Source organism: Tursiops truncatus, chromosome 13 (genome assembly GCF_011762595.2).
Source record: "Tursiops truncatus isolate mTurTru1 chromosome 13, mTurTru1.mat.Y, whole genome shotgun sequence".
NCBI classification, from domain to species: Eukaryota; Metazoa; Chordata; class Mammalia; order Artiodactyla; family Delphinidae; genus Tursiops; species Tursiops truncatus.
In genome coordinates this window covers 25,982,524-26,004,213 of record NC_047046.1, presented here as the reverse complement: position 1 = coordinate 26,004,213, position 21,690 = coordinate 25,982,524, and the positions used below count along the sequence as shown (strand labels likewise).

At 47.1% G+C, this 21,690-nt stretch overlaps 1 protein-coding gene and 1 long non-coding RNA gene across 2 annotated transcripts in view; one reads left to right on the top strand and one right to left on the bottom strand.

The window, feature by feature from the left end:
- CRKL (CRK like proto-oncogene, adaptor protein) overlaps positions 1 to 17,144 on the bottom strand; it is a 31,723-nt gene extending 14,579 nt beyond the window's left edge. The window contains exons 1-2 of the mRNA XM_019926198.3: positions 16,425 to 17,144; positions 5,115 to 5,580 (exon numbers count right to left, since the gene is read on the bottom strand). Of these exons, the coding sequence (XP_019781757.1) occupies positions 5,115 to 5,580; positions 16,425 to 16,735 (777 nt within the window). The 5' untranslated portion in view covers positions 16,736 to 17,144. The remainder of the gene's footprint in view (positions 1 to 5,114; positions 5,581 to 16,424) is intronic.
- A 96-nt stretch (positions 17,145 to 17,240) lies between these two features.
- Positions 17,241 to 21,690, top strand: part of LOC117307662 (uncharacterized) — a 27,250-nt gene continuing 22,800 nt past the window's right edge. Inside the window, exon 1 of the long non-coding RNA XR_004521509.2 lies at positions 17,241 to 17,461. This is a non-coding gene — a long non-coding RNA (uncharacterized lncRNA). The remainder of the gene's footprint in view (positions 17,462 to 21,690) is intronic.

The window sequence follows — 21,690 nt, the reverse complement described above, 5'->3', positions numbered from 1 at the left end:
GTTATAGTTTGGGGTGAGGAAAAAGTTTTGGAAACAGTGCTGATAACTGCACAACACTGTGAATGCAATTAATGCCACTGAATTGAACACTTAAAAAGGGCAAATCCTATTATGCACATTTCATCACAATTTTTAAAAAATGAATAATTTAACATGCCAAAGACCACTGAGTTGTACACTTTAAATGGGTAAATTGTATGATATGTGAATTTTATCTCAATAAAGCTGTTTAAAGAAAGACTGTGTGGGCTGAGTCCTAGCTCTACCACATACCAACTATGAGACTGTCAACAAATTAAACAAACCTCAAGTTCTAAGTGCATAAAATGGGGCAGCTATGAGGATCAACCAAAATATTCTCTGTGAAGCCCTAGCTGATGGTTCTCCTTACACAGTAGCTATTACCACGTATGGAAAACTGAGGTTAGCTTAATGACCAGGCTGGGACTGGTCTTGTCTGAACCACACTAGGGCCCCAATTTCACAGTACTCTCACTCAATTTACATAGTAAGAAAGAGGAACAAAACCCTTTTAAGAATATTCTCTAATTCACAATCCAATGAGAATATGATATGCTAGAAAAAAAAAATGTTACCTTAGGTACAGAATTCCTAAAACTGGATGCTGTTAAGGACAAGTGACACGTCAACGACAGAAGGATGGAGAAGGAGCCCGGCAGCCCTGATGAAAATCCTTAAGAAGGTGGGTGTGAGCTTGTGGGCATCTCTGACAAGCCTTGGTGAGGAGGGGAATCGCTGAGACAGAGCAGCCCCCTCACGCTGGGAGGCTATGCCTCTGACCCTTACAGACCTCCACATGCAGATCCGACATCACTGTGGGCATAGAGTTCCAGCCACAGGAACTCACAGCTGATCCCAGAGAGCAGAAAAACACAATCAGCACTGAGGAAACCTAGATTTGCCTTGTAGATAACTTCCTCTCAGTAAGTAGAAGCAGCAATGAAGAAACTGCTAACGCGAACACTTAATTCTAACCAATGAAGCAAAACCAATTTGTGGAAGCAGAAATCTGGGAATTCTAGGCCAGTCAGTGAAGGAAGAAGTACCATGGGTCTTAGGAAGGTCAATTCAAAAGATTGAGAGCAGATGCAACTCAATGTCTAGGGGTTTTCAAAATGGGGAGTAGACAACCCAAGAAATGTAAACACCACAATCGCAGATGACCCCAATGGGAGTGAAGAGCAGGTTTCTTGAGCATGCTGGTGAGCTCACAGAAAAAATATGCACCACAGATGAAAGGATGGCCTCATGCTGATAAGGACAGATATCCACGTGCTGACCAAACACACTGGCAAACAGGACCAGTCCAGTGCTGCTCATCTGCCACAGAGAATTACATCACAGAACACTTGCAGGCTTATGAAGGGTCAAGTCTCTTGGTTTTTGTTCTAACAGGGATAATGGCAAATTCTATGAAACACAAAAGGTGAGCTTGAGATCAAACCTGGACAAAATTCTGGATGCAATTAGCAGACAGATGGTTTATGAGCATTTAGAATGGGAAATAGGGTCTCTGGAAGGCAGCATGGGCTCAGTCAGGAAACAAGTCACACCAGACCAGCCTCACTGTCCTTTTTTAGATATCAGACATGGATCAGGAGAGGCTGCAGAGAAGGATCTGGATCGTGCATTTATGAAATGTGCAGATAACATGAAACCGAGGGGGTGATCGACATGCTACACGATGTAATCAGGATTTTAAAAGACCAGAAGCATACAGGTGGGTAAGACCGAAAAAACCAAAACCAACAAACAAAAACCTCAAGAGGGACAACTGCAGGGGTCCACACTGAGCGAGGCTGGTACAGGACAGGGATGAGGCGGCTGGTTTCTCCCTGGTGGGAGTAGAGACCATGTCATGAGACTGTGTCCCAGGCTCCACAAAGACGGGCCCTCTGCGTTGCTCCCCGCTGCACTCCCCACTCCTACAGCCACATCCAGGCACTCAGGAAACCTCTGCTGAAGAAGGGAATGTTTGTGGAGGTGTCCATGGTGAGGGTGAGGTAGGAGCTGAGGCATCAGGAAGACAGAGCTAAGGACCACCCTACTTGCCCTCCTTGACTCTCTCGATCCATCCCCACTCCCTCCACACCTCACCTGCAGCCCCTACCCCACTTCACCACTGTTCCCTTAGCCCACACCACGGGGCACTGCTCTGTGAGGCTCCATTCAGACTCCTGGCTGTGCGTGTCCAGAGCTAAGTACAACTCTGAAGGTGCTAACAAATTTCTGCCCTTTTCTAGTCAGGAAAGTATACTGGAATATGAGTATGGGAGACTGGTATTATTATAGGGAGACTCAAGCATTTGCTCTAAATTACTTAAAAGTTAATCAATAAAAAGGTAAACTGCCCACCTGCAAACTTCAAAACCTCTAACAGTTGTGAGAAACCAGCGATTTCATGCCTCAATGAAGGCCACAAGAAAACTGTTCACCTCCTCAGCTTTGCTCTCTGCTGATATGGTCACAGCTCGCGTCCAAGCTTTTGTCTTTTGCCCAACACACCCAACACTCTCAATGACCTTCAGCTACACAGTGGTGTTCTCTTGTTCCTGCAAGCTCTTCCTTCTGCCAGGAATGCCTCCCCCCACTTCACCCAGCTAACTTCTAGTCATCCTTCAAAACTCAGTTCAAGGGTCACCTCCTGCAGGAAGCCTTCCCAGACCAACACCCACCCACATTCCCATCTCTTACCTCCATCTCTGCTCCCACCTATTCTGTGTTATCAGATCACTTACCACACTGCTGGTTTCTGCCTCTAGTCTTTCATTAGGTGGCAAGCTCTTTGGTGGCAGGACCCTACAAGGCACCCCTCACAGGTTGGATGCATGAATGTATGATTAACAAACAAACATCAACTCTCAGAGCCAGGGTGCCTTTTAGGCTTAGAGAATTTGAGAAACGTGCCCAAGATCACACCAGGAACAGCTGGGACTCGAATGCGGGCCGCTGTGTCAGAAGACACAACTTGGACTGCAGGTTATTTTGTAATGACCACAGCACCCTTGCTCCAAACATTCTCTTCTGCCAACGATCTACCTTTGGAAAGGCCTTCGCCACTTCCCACCACCTGAGAACACCCCTGCTTCCCAGGAGCCCTTCCAGCCCTGCTCCACCAAGGGCACGGGAGGCTCCCCTTTCAAACCAAATCCCAAGGATAAACTCGTTTCCTAAAAAGAGGTAAGCAAGAGAGCAAAGTGTCTAAACAAAGACCTCTCTTAAAATATCTCTTCGCGTGCAGGAATGTTCTTTCAAAACTCAAGTTTTATGAAAAAACCTTGTGAACTAACTCAGGAAGTAAAGTTCACCTGAACCATCCTCACTTTGTAACACCATCTCAAGGGGAATAACGAAGCTTCAATTACTGGCACATTTTCTCCTACTTGTCTCACCTTTCTTATTTTAATTTTAATACTTTTCCTGGTAACCTAATTGCAACAGTCCCAAGAGGGGACTGTTTTTAACAAGATCCGACAGGCATCAGTTTTAGAAGATAACATAATTCAGAGACATACTTATTTATGGCATAGCTGAAAGTCTCTTTTAAACACACAGCACAGGAAATACCATGAAGTGGAATTTGGCAAAGGTCTATTTCTTGGGTCCACTAACACTCTAATTACCTAAGGCAGCCTTTCACGAGGCTGACACGGCTGGGCTGGTGTCACGAGGAGGCTCAGGTGTGGAGACCTGTCTCTGGGGCCTGAGGCTAGAAGAGCAGTGTTAACAATGAGAAGATGGGTTATCTTCAAATATGCTTCACGAACCAGGCTCCTTCTCCTCACCCCGGCCTCCCTAAGGCACCCACCTATGTATCTACTCCCCAAGCTCTGAGTGATCCCCTCTACAACCCCCTGTGCACACTCCAAAGAACACACATGGGAGACAGGGGTTTCTAAAGTGCACATCTTAGAGCCAGAAGTCAACACACAGGCGTCCTAAAGGGAGTGAGGCTTTAAATCCTGGCTCAGGTAAGAACCCACTTCCTGACTTCCTTTACGGGGCTTGGAATTCTGACTGGGAGCCTGGACCCCCAGGATCTCACCCTGGTGTGCCAACCGTCAGCTGCATAACACAACTCTAAATCCTAGCTCCCTACTCCCATAAGGAGACCAGAGATGTGGAAGTGCTCCCAGAGCCTGAAACCACTAAGCAAACTGGAAGGTATTTAGAGCCCAGAACACCCCAAGTTATTTTAGGGTGCTGAGGTGTGTACCGTGCAGGGGCAGGTCTGTGTGGGGATGAGAAGGCCAGCAGGCCTACTCAGCCAGGCCTCCATCTGTGGAGGGAGCCTCTCTGGTTCCCTTCCTGTTCTTCCACTGTGAAGTATAAAAGCACCAGGTCCTCCCCAGCCCCGGTCCCCGCCTCAGATGCTCTTTCCTTATAGCCAACATGAGAGGGAGAAGTAACCTCAGACTCTGAACCAAACTTCCAGGTGTAGTTCACTTGGGTATTACTCTTGGTCCAAATAAACCTGAGGATAACCAGTGAAAAAAAACACACAAAAATCACAGCTCCCTTTGAATCTGAGGGCAGGCTGCTCTGAAGCAACAGGCCCCATGACTTCATCCTCCTGCCATGCACCTGGGCTGCCTCCAAGCTCTGCCCTACTGTGACCTCGGGGTGAACACACACAGAACAAGCAATAACTTAATCGCAGTTTCTCTAACACACATGTGATGTAATGATACTAAGAAAGAGTATAAAACCATACTCATAATGATACTTACATTGCAATGTGTGATTCACAAACCATTTTCACAAGTTATCAATAAATGAAAGAGCTGAGGAACTGTGGTACCAAATCCCATATTCTAATACAATAATATTTAGGGCCCACCTCACTTATGTGATTTATATAAATTTATACATCAGTAAAAAAATAACACACAAAAATATATGGGACCATTCTTCTAAAAATATGCATTTTTAGGGAATTCCCTGGCAGTCCAGTGGTTAGGACTCCGTGCTTCCACTGCCTAGGGCACGGGTTCAATTCCTGGTCGGGGAACTGAGATCCCCGCAAGCCATGGCCAAAGAGAACAAAAACTGAGTGTCAAAAGACCCAAAGAACCAGTCTCAGTAGATTTTACCTCTAATGCCAGGGCGGTCTTGTCATAAGCACAGGGCACTCTTTTCTGAATTGCTTTTGCAAAGACAGGTCCATTCTGTGTGGATGGCAAAGGGCTGACCGCTGCCCCAGGAGTGCTGGAAACTGCAGGCAGAGGAGCCGTGGTCTGAGGCTGAGCATACGCGTGAGCAGGTTCTGGGATCCCGTAACTGTTGGAATTCCTATTCCCATGCTTTCCGTGTGGCGAGGACCTCACAAGCTTTTCCACGTAAGGGACGGGAATCATCCCCACCCGGCCATCCTTGTTCCGGGCACTCCACCACTGTTCTTCCGGCTTCTCTATTATCACCAGGATCTCACCCTTTTTAAAGGGCAGGTCTTCGGCATCATTCCCAGGAAAATCATAGAGAGTTCGTACATATTCCAGATTTTCTTCTGCTGTAGGCAGGCTGGGTGCTGATACAGATCCCATTGGTGGGCTCGGATACCTTGAGAGAGAGAGAAAATTAAGAGAAAAATCTTACTCTATACCAGTGTTTGTCAAACTTTTAAAATAAATCAATTAACTCAATAACAAATTATTTCCCTCTCCATATTCTCAGTCATTAAGAAGGTCCTGTCACACTGTTTTACCCTCTGTAGTTTGTAATGCAATCGAAGTTAACATCCTGAATATTAACATTAGATGCATAGCACCCCTCCCACATATCTCTGTTTCATAGGAAGCTTTTGTTTACACAAACAGATACCTGGTCTGAATTTTTAAAATTATTTTTAAATCCTTAGTAAGTTCAGCTGCCTCCTTCCTTAGGCCCATCACAACCACCACATACTCCTCCTTCTGGTCCTAATCTAGGGTGTGCACCCTGCACACTTCCCCGGGCACCCAGAGAGATGACAAAGGCCTCTGTGCCCCTCAAAATATAAAAACCAGAAAAGGGAGTATATACCTGCATTATAATTTTTAAAAAAACACCCATACTGCATCTTGTACGGGAATCATCACCTGAGCCTCAAAATGAAAACGTGAAAATTTTCACGGAAAAGCTCAGACACAAGAGCTCTCACCTAAGCATCACACCCCTGGCCACCAGCTCTCAGAGCCCCCCTGTGAGTCTGCCCCGCAAACCCGGAACCACCTAGAGGCGGTTAGAAAATTACTGTCCCGGGCTTCCCTGGTGGCACAGTGGTTAAGAATCCGCCTGCCAATGCAGGAGACACAGGTTCGAGCCCTGGTCCAGGAAGATTCCACGTACTGTGGAGCAACTAAGCCCATGCGCCACAGCTACTGAGCCTGCACGCCTAGAGCTCGTGCTCCGCGAAGCCACCGCAATGAGAAGCCTGTGCACTGCAATGAAGAGTAGCCCCTGCTCTCTGCAACTAGAGAAAGTCCATGTGCACAGCAACAAAGACCCAACACAGCCAAAAATAAATAAATAAATTTTCTTTAAAAAAGGAAAGAAAAGCACTGTCTCCCTTCTCTTTAGCAACACCCCATCTGGAATGCCCCCTTCTGCAAGAGAAGTACAGAGGTCTCTCTTCACCTAAGAAGTGTTCTGGAAAGTTGCGAATACATGAAGTTTTGGGAAAACCTATTTTGCTGTTAGCATTTCCTCCCCTTAACTTTTTTGAAGCACATAATCTACACCAGAGTAACTTCACCCAGAGTCTCCACCTCTTTAGGGGGTGACGCCTGTAGAGTCATCACCAAGGCTGGTTCTGGAGCAGCCCGAGGGAGAATGCTGGGATAGGGCCTATGCCTGCCTAACCACTGACTACAGTTGTTTTGTCTTCCAGTAGATCATGGCCATTCCCTCTTTTTCCCCCAATTAATGACCTAAAAAGTTGTTTCACATAACAACATGATCTCCTAAGTTGAAGCACTTTAATTAAAAAAAAAAGTTTCTTTTTAAAAAAGTGTTACCATGTTACAACGTTCAGCAAAATAAAGGAAAACAAAAGAGAAAAAAATCCCACAGTTCCTGCCCCAAGGTAGCTACAGTTCTCCTTCCCTCCTCCCTCCCTCCCTCCCATCCGCCCACTTTGCGGCTTGCTTTCTTTTTTTTAAAACATCTTTATTGGAGTATAAATGCTTTACAATGTTGTGTTATTTTCTGCTTTATAACAAAGTGAATCAGTTATACATATACATATGTTCCCATATCTCTTCCCTCTTGCGTCTCCCTCCCTCCCACCCTCCCTATCCCACCCCTCTAGGTAGTCACAAACCACCGAGCTGATCTCCCTGTGCTATGCGGCTGCTTCCCACTAGCTATCTATTTTACGTTTGGTAGTGTATATATGTCCATGCCACTCTCTCACTTTGTCACAGCTTACCCTTCCCCCTCCCCATATCCTCAAGTCCATGCTCTAGTAGGTCTGTGTCTTTATTCCCGTCTTACCCCTAGGTACTTCATGACCCATCATATACATGATGCCATATATATATGTATTAGCATACAGTATTTGTTTCATTCTCTTTCTGACTTACTTCACTCTGTATGACAGATTCTAGGTCCATCCACCTCACTACAAATAACTCAATTTCGTTTCTTTTTATGGCTGAGTAATATTCCATTGTATATATGTGCCACATCTTCTTTATCCATTCATCTGTTGATGGACAGTTAGGTTGCTTCCATGTACGGCTTTCTTTCTTAAGAGTCCCACGTACAGGACTTCCCTGGTGGGGCAGTGGTTAAGAATCTGCCTGCCAATGCAGGGGACACGGGTTCGAGCCTTGGTCTGGGAAGATGCCACATGCCACAAAGCAACTAAGCCCGTGAACCACAACTACTGAGCCCGTGTGCCACAACTACTGAAGTCTACGCCTAGAGCCTGTGCTCTGCAACAAGAGAAGCCACCGCAATGAGAACCCCGCTTGCCGCAACTAGAGAAAGCCCATGCGCAGCAACGAAGACCCAATGCAGCCAAAAATAAATAAATATATATTTTTTTAAAAAAGAGTCCCATGTATGCATGCCAGGGGCAGTTTTTCTGCGTTTCCCCACTATACTGCTCTTGCTTCATTCGGTAAGCCTGCTGCAAACAAGCATCCCTGTGTTTCTGAAGGGTTCTTCTTTCTCTGTTACCATCTTCACATACTCTTTTGAATTTAATTTCCCTGCACTGTATTGCTTGTAAAGCCTAGATTCCTGGATTAAAGAACAGGAACGTTTTCACGGCCCTTGGTACATTTTGCCACACTACTCTCCAAAAGTCTGTCTTTGTAATTTGGCAAAACTTACATCTTTTTAATGTAAATGACCAGCTTCACAGTAGTCAGGATACCTTGGTGGTTGGAAGAGTGATTTAAAACCTCAAAGGCCTTATTACTTATTAACAACCTGACAACAAAGGGGCAGACTGCTTACTATCAGTGTATCTAAAAAAGAGTGAGCAGGAACAGCAAAACAAAGAAAAGGCTGACACTTATACCTCCATTGAGGACTGCCTGCAGTCTTGGCAGACAGTAAATTATTGAATCCCCACAGCAATCCTGGGAGGTACGATGCCTTCCACTTGGATTTGCACAAAGCAGTGTCCTCACTCACAGCCTCTCAGCTCGTCAGCCGCAGGGACAACCCGTGGGTCTCTCAGGTGTCTGAGAATTAACGCTGTGCGTGAAACACCCACAACAGTTCCTGACTGGCACTAAGCACCCCATCAGCTCCTCACCCCCCCACCCCTGAACCTAATTCAAGGGCCACGGAGATTCTGTGAGAGTTTGGGTCACACTAAACAAAACTCAGATACTTCACCAAGAGCACACTTGGTTCCACTGCAGACGCCTTCAAGGGTTATTTTTACTGTTTATACAGTTAAAAGTTAAAAGCAGTTCCACAGACCGTGAGAACACTAGTACAGCTTCAGTAGGGATTAACACTAATGACATCCATTTACCCAGGTACCCACTGGCCTTATTATGTACTAAGAACTTGGGGGACAAACAATGAATTAAAACCAAGTTCCTGCTCTCGAAAGACTGCAAACTTAGTAGTGACAGAGGCTGGAAGGCAAATGAGAGCACCAAGTGTCATTCATGTGTCCCACAGAAGCTGACGGGGTCAAGTTCTGCTAAGGGTCAGAACAGGCAAGGGGATGGTGCAGAAAAAGCCAAAGACTAGCCCCCTTTAAAGCTGAAAGATTTCGTGGAAGACAGGCTTACGCATTCTGATTCTACATCAGAAGACTTAAGAGCCCCAAAGGTTCAAACGCCCCCTTCCCAGCTTCCCCACAGCTCGCGGGGCTGGCTGGTTCCCACAAGCAAGGCCAGAAGCGGGCTGGCCGGCACACATTTGAGGCTTGCTGGCTACATATGGCCTTTGTCAGATAGTCTTCTTTTCATATAACCCTTAAAAAAGTAATGACCATTCTCGGCTCCAGTACACTATACAAAAACTATCTGTGAGTCTCGCCAAGGGATCCACAAACTATGGCCTGCAGGCCACCGGCCCACCAGTTGGTTTTACAAATAAGGTTTGAGTAGAACCCAGCCAGGCCCATGCGCTCATGGGCTGTCTGTGGCTGCTTCCGCAGTACGAGGGCAGAGCTGAGTGGCTGGGATGGGGACAACAGGGCCCACAAAGCTTAAAGTGCTGAACAGCTAGCCCTTCACCGTGAGTTCGCTGAGGCCTGGTCTAGATAGCCGAGGCGGAGCTGGGGAGGGTGCTCATGCAGACCTGACAAGAGGGAGGACAGCTTACACTTTTTCCACCACTTCACTGCTACAGTGACCTGGAGCTCCTTTCCTGATTCGACACACGCACAGACATCCCTAAATATGACAGGAAATCAACCTCCCAGCCACACCCCTGACAAATTCAAAGCCCTCCACTTCCCATTTTCTCAAACTCGTGTATTCATCAAAATCCCCTGCAAATTACACATTAGTCCCACTGCAGAGATGAAAGCATGATGATGCCAGGTCAGAAATACTTAACATATTAGAACCCACTGCCCAAAGAAATAGGAAACATAAAACTGGAACAACTCATTGTTTCTCAATTGTTTCGCAATTTGTTCCTTCATCAGGACTGTAAATAGCATTCAACACACACACAGTTTCCCAAGCCCATCAAGCACACCAGACCCATGCTTCTTCTTCTCCCTCTCCCTCTCCCTCTCCCTCTCCCTCTCTCGACAGCTCTGGAAGAGAAGCCGCTCCTCATCGAATGACAATGAATCTCCCTCCTCCTTTGGTTAAAAGCATTCTCAGCTGCATGTATAAATCACAGATAAAACATTTTATTTAAACTTCAGCTTTAATGCCTTCTATGCTTACAATCACCTTATTCCTGTTAAGGAAGCAATACAATCAACTTCTAGCAGGAGAGAGTTTCAAAGGTCCTGTTCTAGTTTTTTTTTTTTTGCAGTATGCGGGTCTCTCACTGTTGCAGCCTCTCCCGCTGCGGAGCGCCGGACGCACAGGCTCAGCGGTCATGGCCCACAGGCCCAGCCGCTCCGCGGCACGTGGGATCTTCCCGGACTGGGGCACGAACCCATGTCCCCTGCATCGGCAGGCAGGCTCTCAACCACTGCACCACCAGGGAAGCCCCCCGTTCTAGTTTTTAAAGGGGGTAACATGGATATGGAAGATTTTCCTTATTATATACATGTATACACATACTCTTGTGTATGTATGAAAGATTTCACAATAAAAAGTTGGAAAACAAAACAGATGGTAAAAGAATCAATTCCAAGAAGACTGGCTAAGTACCCGTCTGCTCAAAGTGCTTCCAGCGCTTCTTATCCCTCGGTGGCCCTGAGCATGGAGGACTCTCCCTCCATCCCTGGCTTCGCACCTTCACCAATGGCTCTCAGTCTTCGGTGGTGCCTGCCTCTGCACCTCCATCCACGGCTTCTCTGCCTCTGCTCATTCTGCGGATTCCACCAAAGCTTAGACCCAAATCTGTATATTTGGCGCCCAACCCTCTTCTCGTTAACAAACCCATCAGATTGCTGAACCCCGCCTGGCTTCCCTGTTGAAAACCATCGACCCCCTCCCCCCATCCCTCCTCTCCATTCTCTCAGAGGCACCATTCAATCATCCCTGATGCCACAGCTCTCCACTCACCTACAGGCAACTGCCCAGCGATGGCTGTCATCGGCTTCCACCTTATATTCCCAACACAAGAGATCTCAGTTCAGCTTCTCACAATCCCTTCCCCTGTAACAGCCCTTGATTAACCCCACACTCCAGACTCTCATCACCCCGCCCACACCAGTTTCTAAAAAATAAAACTGACCATGACAGTTCTCTTCTTAAAAACTTTAAAGGGCTCCCACTGCTAAACTCATGTACAAAGCACAGAGGCCCTTCACAGTTCAGCATTCTTAACTTCCTAGCTCGCGGCTCCTCACTCACATGAACCACACCTGTGCCTTTCCCAGCACCTCTTCTACCTCATACACTTGTTCTCATCCTTCAAGAACCAGTTCATGTGAAGTCAGAAAGAGAAAAACAAATACCGTATGCTAACACATATATATGAATCTAAAAAAAAAAAAAAGGTTCTAATGAACCTAGGGGCAGAACAGGAATAAAGATGCAGATGTACAGAATGGACTTGAGGACATGGTGAGGGTGAAGGGTAAGCTGGGACGAAGTGAGAGAGTAGCACTGACATATATACACTACCAAATGTAGAATAGCTAGTGGGAAGCAGCCACATAGCACTGGGAGATCAGCTTGGTGCTTTGTGACCACCTAGAGTGTTGGGATAGGGAAGGAAGGAGGGAGACACAAGAGGGAGGGGATATGGGGATATATGTATACATATAGCTGATTAACTCTGTTACACAGCAGAAACTAACACAACATTGTAAAGCAATTATACTCCAATAAAGATTAAAAAAAAAAAGAATCAGTTCATAGAGCACCTTCCCTTTCAGGCCCTGCCTGACCCTTTAGTTGACCATCCTTGCTTTTAAGCTCCCATGGTATTCTATTTTCATTTGTTCAGTATACTGAGCTTCTCAAAAGCTAGGGCCATGGTTTACTTCCATTATATGACTTGAGTCTAGCATTGGGCTTTGGGATACAGTAGGCCTCAATATATTGAAATTCCTGCTAAAATTAAAATGCCCAAGACACAGGGAAGCATTTCCCCTAAGCCTGGGTTAAATCTGTTCCACAGACAAGGAAATCCCGTGTGCCACCAGGTTTGCTGTCCAAGCCTCTTCGCCTCACCACCGCAGAGCTCACACTCGGCTGTCGTTCCCCACCAGTTGCACATGCCTGATGGTCCCACCTTACTCCTTGTGACCTTAACTCCGACTCCAGGATAATCACCACTGCCCCCTTTCACTTATCAGAAAGAACTAAAATATTTTAGCCTGAAGGAACCTTAGAACCTAGTCCAACTGTTCAGATCAAGAACAGAAATCTTAGATAAAAAGTTCTCTGAATTTGAGTCTTAAACAAGAGAAAGGTCACAAAGCAAATGGCTATCAGCACTTTACTTGCCATGGGAACACAATTCTCACCTGGGCGAGACTCCATTCCCAGCGTAATGACGTTTATGGATCCCATCTAAATTGAACTTAGGTGATTTAAACTATTGGTAAGAAGAAACTCAAAGGTTTATCCACAGTGTCCAATTCTATGCTAATCAAAATCACTGTTAATCCGTCTCCCCTACTCCTAATTACAAAAGTCCAAAAGTTCCCTTAAATATTCAGACAGGGGCCATGGGGGGAGGCATGGCCATGCTACCTGCGGTACCCTCCGGTCCCCCACGGTGTAGCCTCTGTGGCACACATTGTGAGGGTCCCCTCGGGATGCTCAGCTTAGGCGGCGCATCCTTTCTCCGCCCTCCCACAGCTACTGTCTGTATCAGATGACATGAATTTGGCCTTTTAAATAAAGTCTCAGTAACCAGGAAGCTCCTCAAGAGCATGACAGGGACTGCTGAGTCAATGTTAGTTCCATATTACCAGCACATGCAATGAGCAATGTCTGCTGAGTAAAAAACAGGGTTTTCTCTATGGGTCAACTTGCCTCAGTTTTTCAACTTTTACTTCTCATGATTTTTCTCCCAGCCGTCATATAGCTACATAAGCTAGAACTGGAAAATTTTATAAGCAAAGCAAGCTACGCAAAACACACTTTCAATTTTCTAAACCGTAGGAAAATGTATTTCACAGCTAAACTAAATCCACTCAGAAACCTGAAACACTCTGTTGTTAAACTGGAAGTAGCCTCTATTAAAACAGAAACAAAAAAACCAGTAGCGCCTACCTGAATACTAATTATAACCTAATAAACGGAATCTTAAAAGTGTTTATACTCAAATAAAATGGAGGTGAAAACCACAAGTTTTCTGTTTATCAAATGATTTTTAATATAAAAATTACATCCATATGCAGAAAAAGAATCCTTTAGGGTCATTCAAAAATCAAAAGCCACTGATATACCTTTTGTGTTTAAATTTAAAATCTAAGACAGAGATGAATACCACAGACAAACTCAAAAGACAATAAGATAACCCAGAGAACAGACAGCTACAAATATACCAAGTCATCTTTGTCTCTTCTTTTCTCTTCCCCATCATCCCCCCTCCCACCAGCAACTTATTTTCAAACCACAGCCATCACTCAGTCTACATAATGCCTCTATGATGGACGGATGGGCGACTCATCAGTCACCATCGTTCTGACCTGGATTGCAGTAACAGCCTCAGGTCACTTCCTGGCTTCAAACCCCTTCCATGGCACCCAATTTCCTGCCTTTGACCATTACCTGTCCAAACTCTTCTAGATCGGCATCTCAGAGCCACACTCACATCACATTGCTGTCTTTCCCAACCCAGAACTTTGCATAAGCTCTCCCCCTCCTCGCCCAAGCCTTGCTCCTCCTCCCTTCTTCAGTTTCACGCTTTCTCTTACCTCACCAGCTCAGGTAAGTCCCTTCTACTAGATCCTCTCAGCCTAGATTGATTTCCTTCATAGCATTCACAAATCTTGTAGTATTTTATTTTTCTACTTTTCTGTCTGTCTCCTCCACTAAAATCTAAGTTCCATGACAGAGAAAGCATGTCTGTCACCCCTCTTTCCCAGTACCTATCACTGGAACATAATTCTCCTGTAATATTTGAATAAAAATATAAAATTAAAAGTTAAGGAACATTCCAATAAAAAAGATCAGACTAGCACAAAACAAGCACCAGTCCTTAAATTCTGAGGAAGTCATACAGTTGTGACCTTTCACTAAGCAAAACAGACCCCCCAAAAGAACAATTAGCCAAGGGGCATGAAACTCTGGCTTCAGAAGCTCAGTTTTGAGGCCTAAAAAAGCTAAACCACTTTATTTATCCTGTCTGGGGTGTGAAAATGCATCGCCCTGATTTCTGCATTTGGCCAAGGCTTGCCTGGCGTAATCTCCTACAGTAGGTAACACATCAACCAAATCCTCAGGAGAGGCAATCCAGATTTAGTGTGACAAAGTAAATCCAGCCAGGATCTGATTCAACCAGCACTGTGACAGCCCTTGGAGACAGCAGGGAAAAGGAAAAACTAAACTACAGCAAAATGCCTGGGGCAGAGGGCACAGAGGAGAAACAATCAAGGCTGAACTCAAGGGGGTCAGGTAAAGGCCCCAGCACCACAGGGAGGATTTCCGCAGGTGAGGAACCGGTGGAGGGAGGTGCTCCACGGAGGGCCAGCAGTCGAACGAAGGCCCACAGGTGTGCATGGGCGTGCAGGGCTGGCTCCCGGGAAGGAGGATGAGAGGGGTGAGGGCAGGCACCACACTCACAAAGTTACAAGGGCACCTGGGAAGACGCCCAAAGGGGAAGTTTGGGGTCGTTTCTGCGGGAAGCCGCTGCAGCACAATCCTTTTTCTCCACCCAGAAGGGGATCTAGTTATTCACTCACAGCTGCACTATAGTACCTGTCACCTCAAAGTGCACACACCTGGCACACAACATGGCCTGCTAAATGCCTAAAATTAATGATATAATTCACCTCCACAAGCTAGGCAAGTAATTTACTTAAACGTATTTAATATCTCATTACTGTGGGTTCTAAGAGTCTCTCCAACCCCTTATATTGGAATTACATGTGCTGAAAGTTGACTCCAGTCACCAGTATCTTCCGGGACCTGGAGGTTTCACCAATCAGATTCTTTTTGGTGTCTAGGTCTTCGTTATACACTATCTGATTTATAATCACTTTCTCACCAGTTTTTAAAATCCATTTAGTTCTGCAGTTAACCTCAAAGTCATTCCACTGTCATGCTGTTCCTTCTCTATCTCTATTCCACAGAAGCAATGCTGAGGCGTCCAGTGGGTGCTCCTTAATTAATATAATACCTTTTAGTGTTTAGAGCTCAGAGTAGAATCCTGTCAGAGAATCTGTAAAGTCAGAAACATCTCATCCTGAAAAATCTGTCCTTTTTAAACAAATGTTTAAGAAATCAACTGGGCAGTGAAATACCTTTTACTTTTAAAATTCTAGGCAATCTCTTCAGCTCAAATTTGGCGTAATTTAAATAAAAGAAACCTCTAGCAAAATACTGATTAAGGCAAAAAATCAAATGAAAAGAGGATGCCTAATGATTGGTGTCACTCTGGGTTAACTTTAAAATAGATACTAAGTCATTAAACTTAACACAAAAAGTACATCTGAAATTCAAGTAAGATAGAATTAAGATGAGTGTCATTCAAAAAATTCCCTTAGGAACATTCTAGCCTCATTCCTCCTTGGAATTTAACCAAATGGATTTCCAGTCTATGGACGGTCCAGCTTGGGGGGAAACTGTTAAAAAAAAAAAAAAAAGTCTTCGTTGAAGCCAACGCACCTTCTTTTACAATTTTTGTAATTAATGTATTATAAAATAGATGCCTAGGTTATTTCAAACTTGGCACCAGGGTATCAATATATAGTTCTGATACTTCACAGTTAAAGGTATTTGTTTCTAAACGCTAAAGCATTTTCATCTGCCCAGTGTTCCAAAAGCTGCAGTCCAGGAGGTCTTAACCTGGAGTTCAAAAACCTTGAAAGGTGTGCAAACTCGTGTGTGCTTGCGGGGCGGGGGTGGAGGGTAAGCTAACTTCAGAGTCTCAATCTGTGGCCCAAAAAAGGTTTCAAAAACAACAACAAAATTCTGCTTTAGCAGGGTAATTAAACCAAGAACGTAACGAAGGCAAAAAGCGTCCATTTTCAACTAGGTACCCGCAACTCAACACATTTAAGACGCACCCCTTCATCAACAATGACCCAGATCCTGACACTGCCTTCGGTTCGGAATGCCCTCCGGAAAGTAACCCGGTTCCGAAAAGGGGGCCACGGGTCCAGCCCCGACCCCCGCCCGCACACGCCCTCCGCGCACCTGGGCGCCGGCTCGATGAGCGTGGTGGTGTCCAGGTAGTGGATCTTGTAGAACTCCAGCAGGGCCGGCAGGTGGTCGAACTCCTGGTCCCCGATCTTGAAGCGGCGGTTGGGCAGCGAGTTGATGATGTAGTGAGACACCCGCGAGTTCTCGGACACGGACAGTACGTAGTCCCCGGGGCAGGTGGACGAATCGCGGACCAGGAACACGCCGTGGCGCTGGCCCTGGAGCCGGGTCTGCGCCTCCTGGCGAGACACGGGCCCCATGTACCAGGCCGAGCGGTCCGAGGAGTCGAACCTGGCGGAGGACATGGCGGGCCGGGCGCTGGGCCGGGCGGGCCGGGGCTGCTCTGCCTGCGCTGGACGCTCCGCCCGAACCGTCTGCGGGCCGGGCCGGGCCTCTGGCTCACCGCGCGCCTACTGAGCCGAGCCGGCACCCTCCTCGCGGCCGCGGGCCCGCAGCATCCTCCGCACCGCCCGCCTGCTCCGGGGCCGCTCCACGGAACGAGCCGGCTCGGGGGTGCGGGCCCAGCCGGGTCGCGGCGGTGAAGCCAAGCGCGGCAGAGGCCACCCGGGACCCTCCGGTCACTACTGGCCCGGCGCGCGCCGGCCCCGCGCCCCCGCCGCTCCGCACCGAGCCCCGAGGCCAAGCCAAGCACCGGACCCCCGGGAGCGCCGCGCCGCCAGATCCGCTTCGCCCAGCCAGCTCCCAAGAGCCACAGCAACAAAATGGCGGACGCGGGAGAAGCGGCCAGCCACCTCCCCCTCCGCTCAGCGCCCTCCGTCTGCGCACGCGCGGGCGCCGGCTCCCAGCGGCCGCCGGGGCCTCCCGGTGACGTCACGCGGCGCGGCCAATCGGGAGCGCGGGCATGCGGGACGGGCGTGCGCCGCTCGTGCGCGCCCCCGCGCGCCCTCCCAGGCAGCTGGGGGGCGCTGCCTGGAAGCGGCTGGGGCTGGGCGCGCGCGGCGCTTCCAGAACCCGCTCTGGGAACAAAGCGGGAAGCGCAGACTGGGTTCGGCCGGGGGCGCGGCCCCTAGGTGAGCTGACGGGCGCGATGGGCCCCGCGGGGCCGGGGTGACCGCAGCGGGACGGCCAGGTTAAGGGGTTGCGGAGCCGACCGTTGCTTACGCTCAGGTGGTGCCGGGCAGGTGCGAACGCTGTCGGGCATAGCCCCCCGGGACCCCGGAGCCCGGCCGCCCCCACCCTCACTGGACAGTCAGTTTAAGGGAGCAGGGTCTGGTCTGCCTCGCCTCGTTCAGCTCTGGGCCTGGCGAGCCGTCCCACCCTGAGCTGATTCTCAAATCTTGGTGGAATGAATGACTGTTGAGGTAAACCTGCAGCCCGGAACCGGACAGAGGAGAAACAGTGTCCGGAAAGGGAGACGCTGGCAGCACGAGCCCATTCTTAGACCCCTGGTCATCGGACTCTCATTGTGGCCCTTCGCACTCCGGGGTTGAGCCTGGCCTACATTGTAGGGTGATGGGTGATGTCTGTTCCGGTGTAAACTCCGGGGGAAGTGTCACGGTCTAGTGCATTTTGTGACTCAGCAAAGCAGGTTTTCAGCTTCCCCCCGCAAAGTTTCGTGTTGTATTAGTTTCGAGCACAATTTGAATAGCTCAGAATTTGGAGGTGAAGGCTTGGGTTGCAATCCTAGCTCAACTGACTAGCTGACTGAATCGTTCCATGTCTTATATATATATTTTTCATTTTCTAATGTATTTCATTTATCTTCCAGTTTTATAGAGATATAATTGACATACAGCACTGTTTATGGTGTACAGCATAATGATTTGATTTATGTACATCATAAAATAATTGTAACAAGTAAACATATAGATACAAAATTAAGAAATAGAAAAAATATTTAGTGAGCATCTCATAGATCCAAAATTAAACCTCAGAGAGGTTAAGTGGCTTGCTTACATAAGTTATTGTAAGTTACATAATTTGCAAGAGGCACAGCTGGCACTTTTTTAAAATTTTATTTATTTATTTATTTATTTTTGGCTGTGTTGGGTCTTTGTTGCCGTGCGCGGGCTTTCTCTAGTTGCAGCGAGCTGGGCTACTCTTTGTTGTGGTGCGGCTACTCTTTGTTGCGATGTGTGGGCTTCTCATTGTGGTGGCTTCTCTTGTTGTGGAGCAGGGGCTCTAGGCGTGAGGGCTTCAGGAGTTGTGGCACGCAGGCTCAGTAGTTGCGGCTCGCAGGCTCTAGAGCGCGGGCTCAGTAGTTGTGGCGCACGGGCTTAGTTGCTCCGCAGCATGTGGGATCTTCCCTGACCAGAGCTCGAACTCATGTCCCCTGCATTGGCAGGCAGATTCTTAACCACTGTGCCACCAGGGAAGTCCCACAGCTAGCACTCTTAATCCAGGTCTTTTGACTCAAAGTCAAGGGCTCATTTCACTGTTACACAGTTATTGCCTATAATTTAGTCCATTTTCCTTGTTTTGCTTATAGGGAAACTGAGGCCCTCTAAAGTAAATTCTAGCACCAGATAGGAATGTCAATCTTGGAGTAGGGTGGAGGGGTTGGATTTCACATACCGCCACCATTCTGCTGCCAGAGTGCCACGCTCCCCTCTTTAAAAATTCCTCCTGGGGTCTCCCCTGGTGGCGCAGTGGTTGAGAGTCCGCCTGCCGATGCAGGGCACACGGGTTCGTGCCCCGGTCTGTGAAGATCCCACATGCCGCGGAGCGGCTGGGCCCGTGAGCCACAACTACTGAGCCTGCGCTCTAGAGCCCGTGAGCCACAAATACTGAGCCTGCATGCCACAACTACTGAAGCCCATGCGCCTAGAGCCTGTGTTCCGCAACAAAGAGAAGCCACCACAATGAGAAGCCCGCACACCGCAACAAAGAGTAGACACCGCTTGCCGCAACTAGAGAAAGCCCGTGCACAGCAGCAAAGACGCAATGTAGCCAAAAATAAATTTAAAAAATAAAAATAAATAAATTTATTTAAAAAAAATAAAAGAAGAATCCACCTGCCAGTGCAGGGGACACGGGTTCAAGCCCTGGTCTGGGAAGATCCCACATGCTGCGGAGCAGCTAAGCCCATGCGCCACAACTACTGAGCCTGCACTCTAGGGCCCGCGGGCCACAACTACTGAAGCCTGCGTGCCTAGAGGCTGTGCTGCACAAGAGAAGCCACCACCATGAGAAGACTGCATACTGCAATGTTGTAGTTGTAGCCCCTGCTCACCACAACTAGAGAAAGCCCGCGCGCAGCAATGAAGACCCAACGCAGCCAAAAAAAAAAAAAAAGTCCAGTGGGGAATAGGGTGTGGATTGGATCAAGGTGAAACAAGAATGGCTTTTTTTTTTTTTTGGCTGCACCCCCTGGCATGTAGGATCTTAGTTCCCCGACCAAGGATCTAACCCATGCCCCCCACAATGGAAGTGCGGAGTTGTAACCCCTGGGCCACCAGGGAAGTCGCAAGAATGGCCTTGTTGATAATTGTTGAAGTTGGAGACCTGATGTGCTTGTGGGGGGGGGGGTTGTGTTAATTATATTATTCTACTTTCGTATATGTTTGAAATTTTTCCCAGTAAAAAAATTAAGTACTTTAATTTTCCTTAGCACACCTGAGACAAGCTTAAAATTTTTTTTTCCAGAAAACGTTCTAGATGCTAAGAGATAACAAAATGGAAATGAATGGACAAGCAACAAGGAAGCATTAAAAAAAAACGGCTAAAGCATAAAGATTTGTGATTCTGCCTTAGCTTGCTCATTCCCAGGGTTTCCAGATGTCATTATACTTACACTTGTATTCTAAGATATTTACGGTTTAGATTCAAAGGACTGACAAGGCTTTTTGAGCAACTTGCCAGGATTCCTGACTTCCTATCCCCGAGGCCGCCTCTGAACTGAGGACACAACCTTGGGACCCGCCATTGACTTTTTATTCTCCCCTATCTGCGCAGGTCCAACCCTGCGGGTGATGGTTAAGGCCAGGCCAACTTCCTAGATTGCTGCCTTACTGAGGACCCAGAAGAACAAGCATCTGTCTCTCCCTCCTGCCCTGGGTTCTTTCCTAGCAATGATGCTGAGGGTAGAAGAGGTGTGACTGTGTAGGGGGAGAAGCAGGAAGTGTGTTTACCACACTGACTTGATCTGGTCAGCGGTTCTCAGGTGCGCTCTCCACGAGGACTGGTTGACCTGTTTCTACTGCATTAATTAGACTTGTCCTTGGAGACCTTTTGCTCCGTGCAGTAAACTTTCCCTCTGGCTCTGCAGTTCTCAGTTACTACTTCCCCATGTTTCATATATATTTCCAAGCTTATCTCCCTAAAACAAAAAAAGAGCTTATTGATTATTTTCTTTTTCTTCCCCTCCTATTAGTTTGCTTCTGCAATACTAATAAAATAGTGTTCACATCCCCATTATAATTTTCCATGCCACACTATTTATTTATTTTTATTTATTTATTTGGCTGTGCCAGGTCTTAGTTGCGGCACGTGGGATCCTCGTTGTGGTGTGCGGGATCTAGTTCCCCGACCAGGGATCAAACCCAGGCTCCCTGTATTGGGAGCACAGAGTCTTAACCATTGGACCACCAGGGAAGTCCCATGCTACACTATTTAAAATATCAACTTACTAATCACTTCTTTCTGAGGGTGACATCTCTGAACGAGGCTTGGCTGCCATATCCGGAAGCTCTACGGACCCCTCTAGAAACCACTGGCCAACGTTACTCCAGTGTTTTAAAGTGTGGTCATGGTCCCCCTGGCATTTTCTAATTTAGTTTTAATTGCTCTACCACCTCTTTTATAAAATGTCTACTTTCATGTCACTTGAGCTAGAAGGCAGATTTTCTTGTTTCCTCTGGATTTCAGAGCATTCTGGAGTGCCTTTAGTGAAATTCACTCAGGGGAACACTGATTCCCCTCTCACACTTATCTCGAAGAAGTCAGTTCTGTGCAACCCTTTAGTCCCGGTAAGGGGGGGCGGGTCACCAAATTTTTCTGTAAAGGTCCAGATAGTAAATATTTTAGGCTTTACAGGACAAGAGGAAAATCAAGAAATATGTAATCCTGCTCCAGTCTCCTGCTTCTCTTCACTGGCTCCTGTAGAAAATCCTCTAAAACAGGAGCATCTTAATACCTCACAGTATTTGCACCACCTGTTTTACCTATCTGGAATGTTCTTTTGTCTAATGACAAAAAATTTTTTCTACAATTTCTTTGAAAATGAAATTCAAAATATCATAGTAATTGAGTGTAACTTTTTTATAATCCAGGTATACTGATGAGAATAATGGAATTCTTT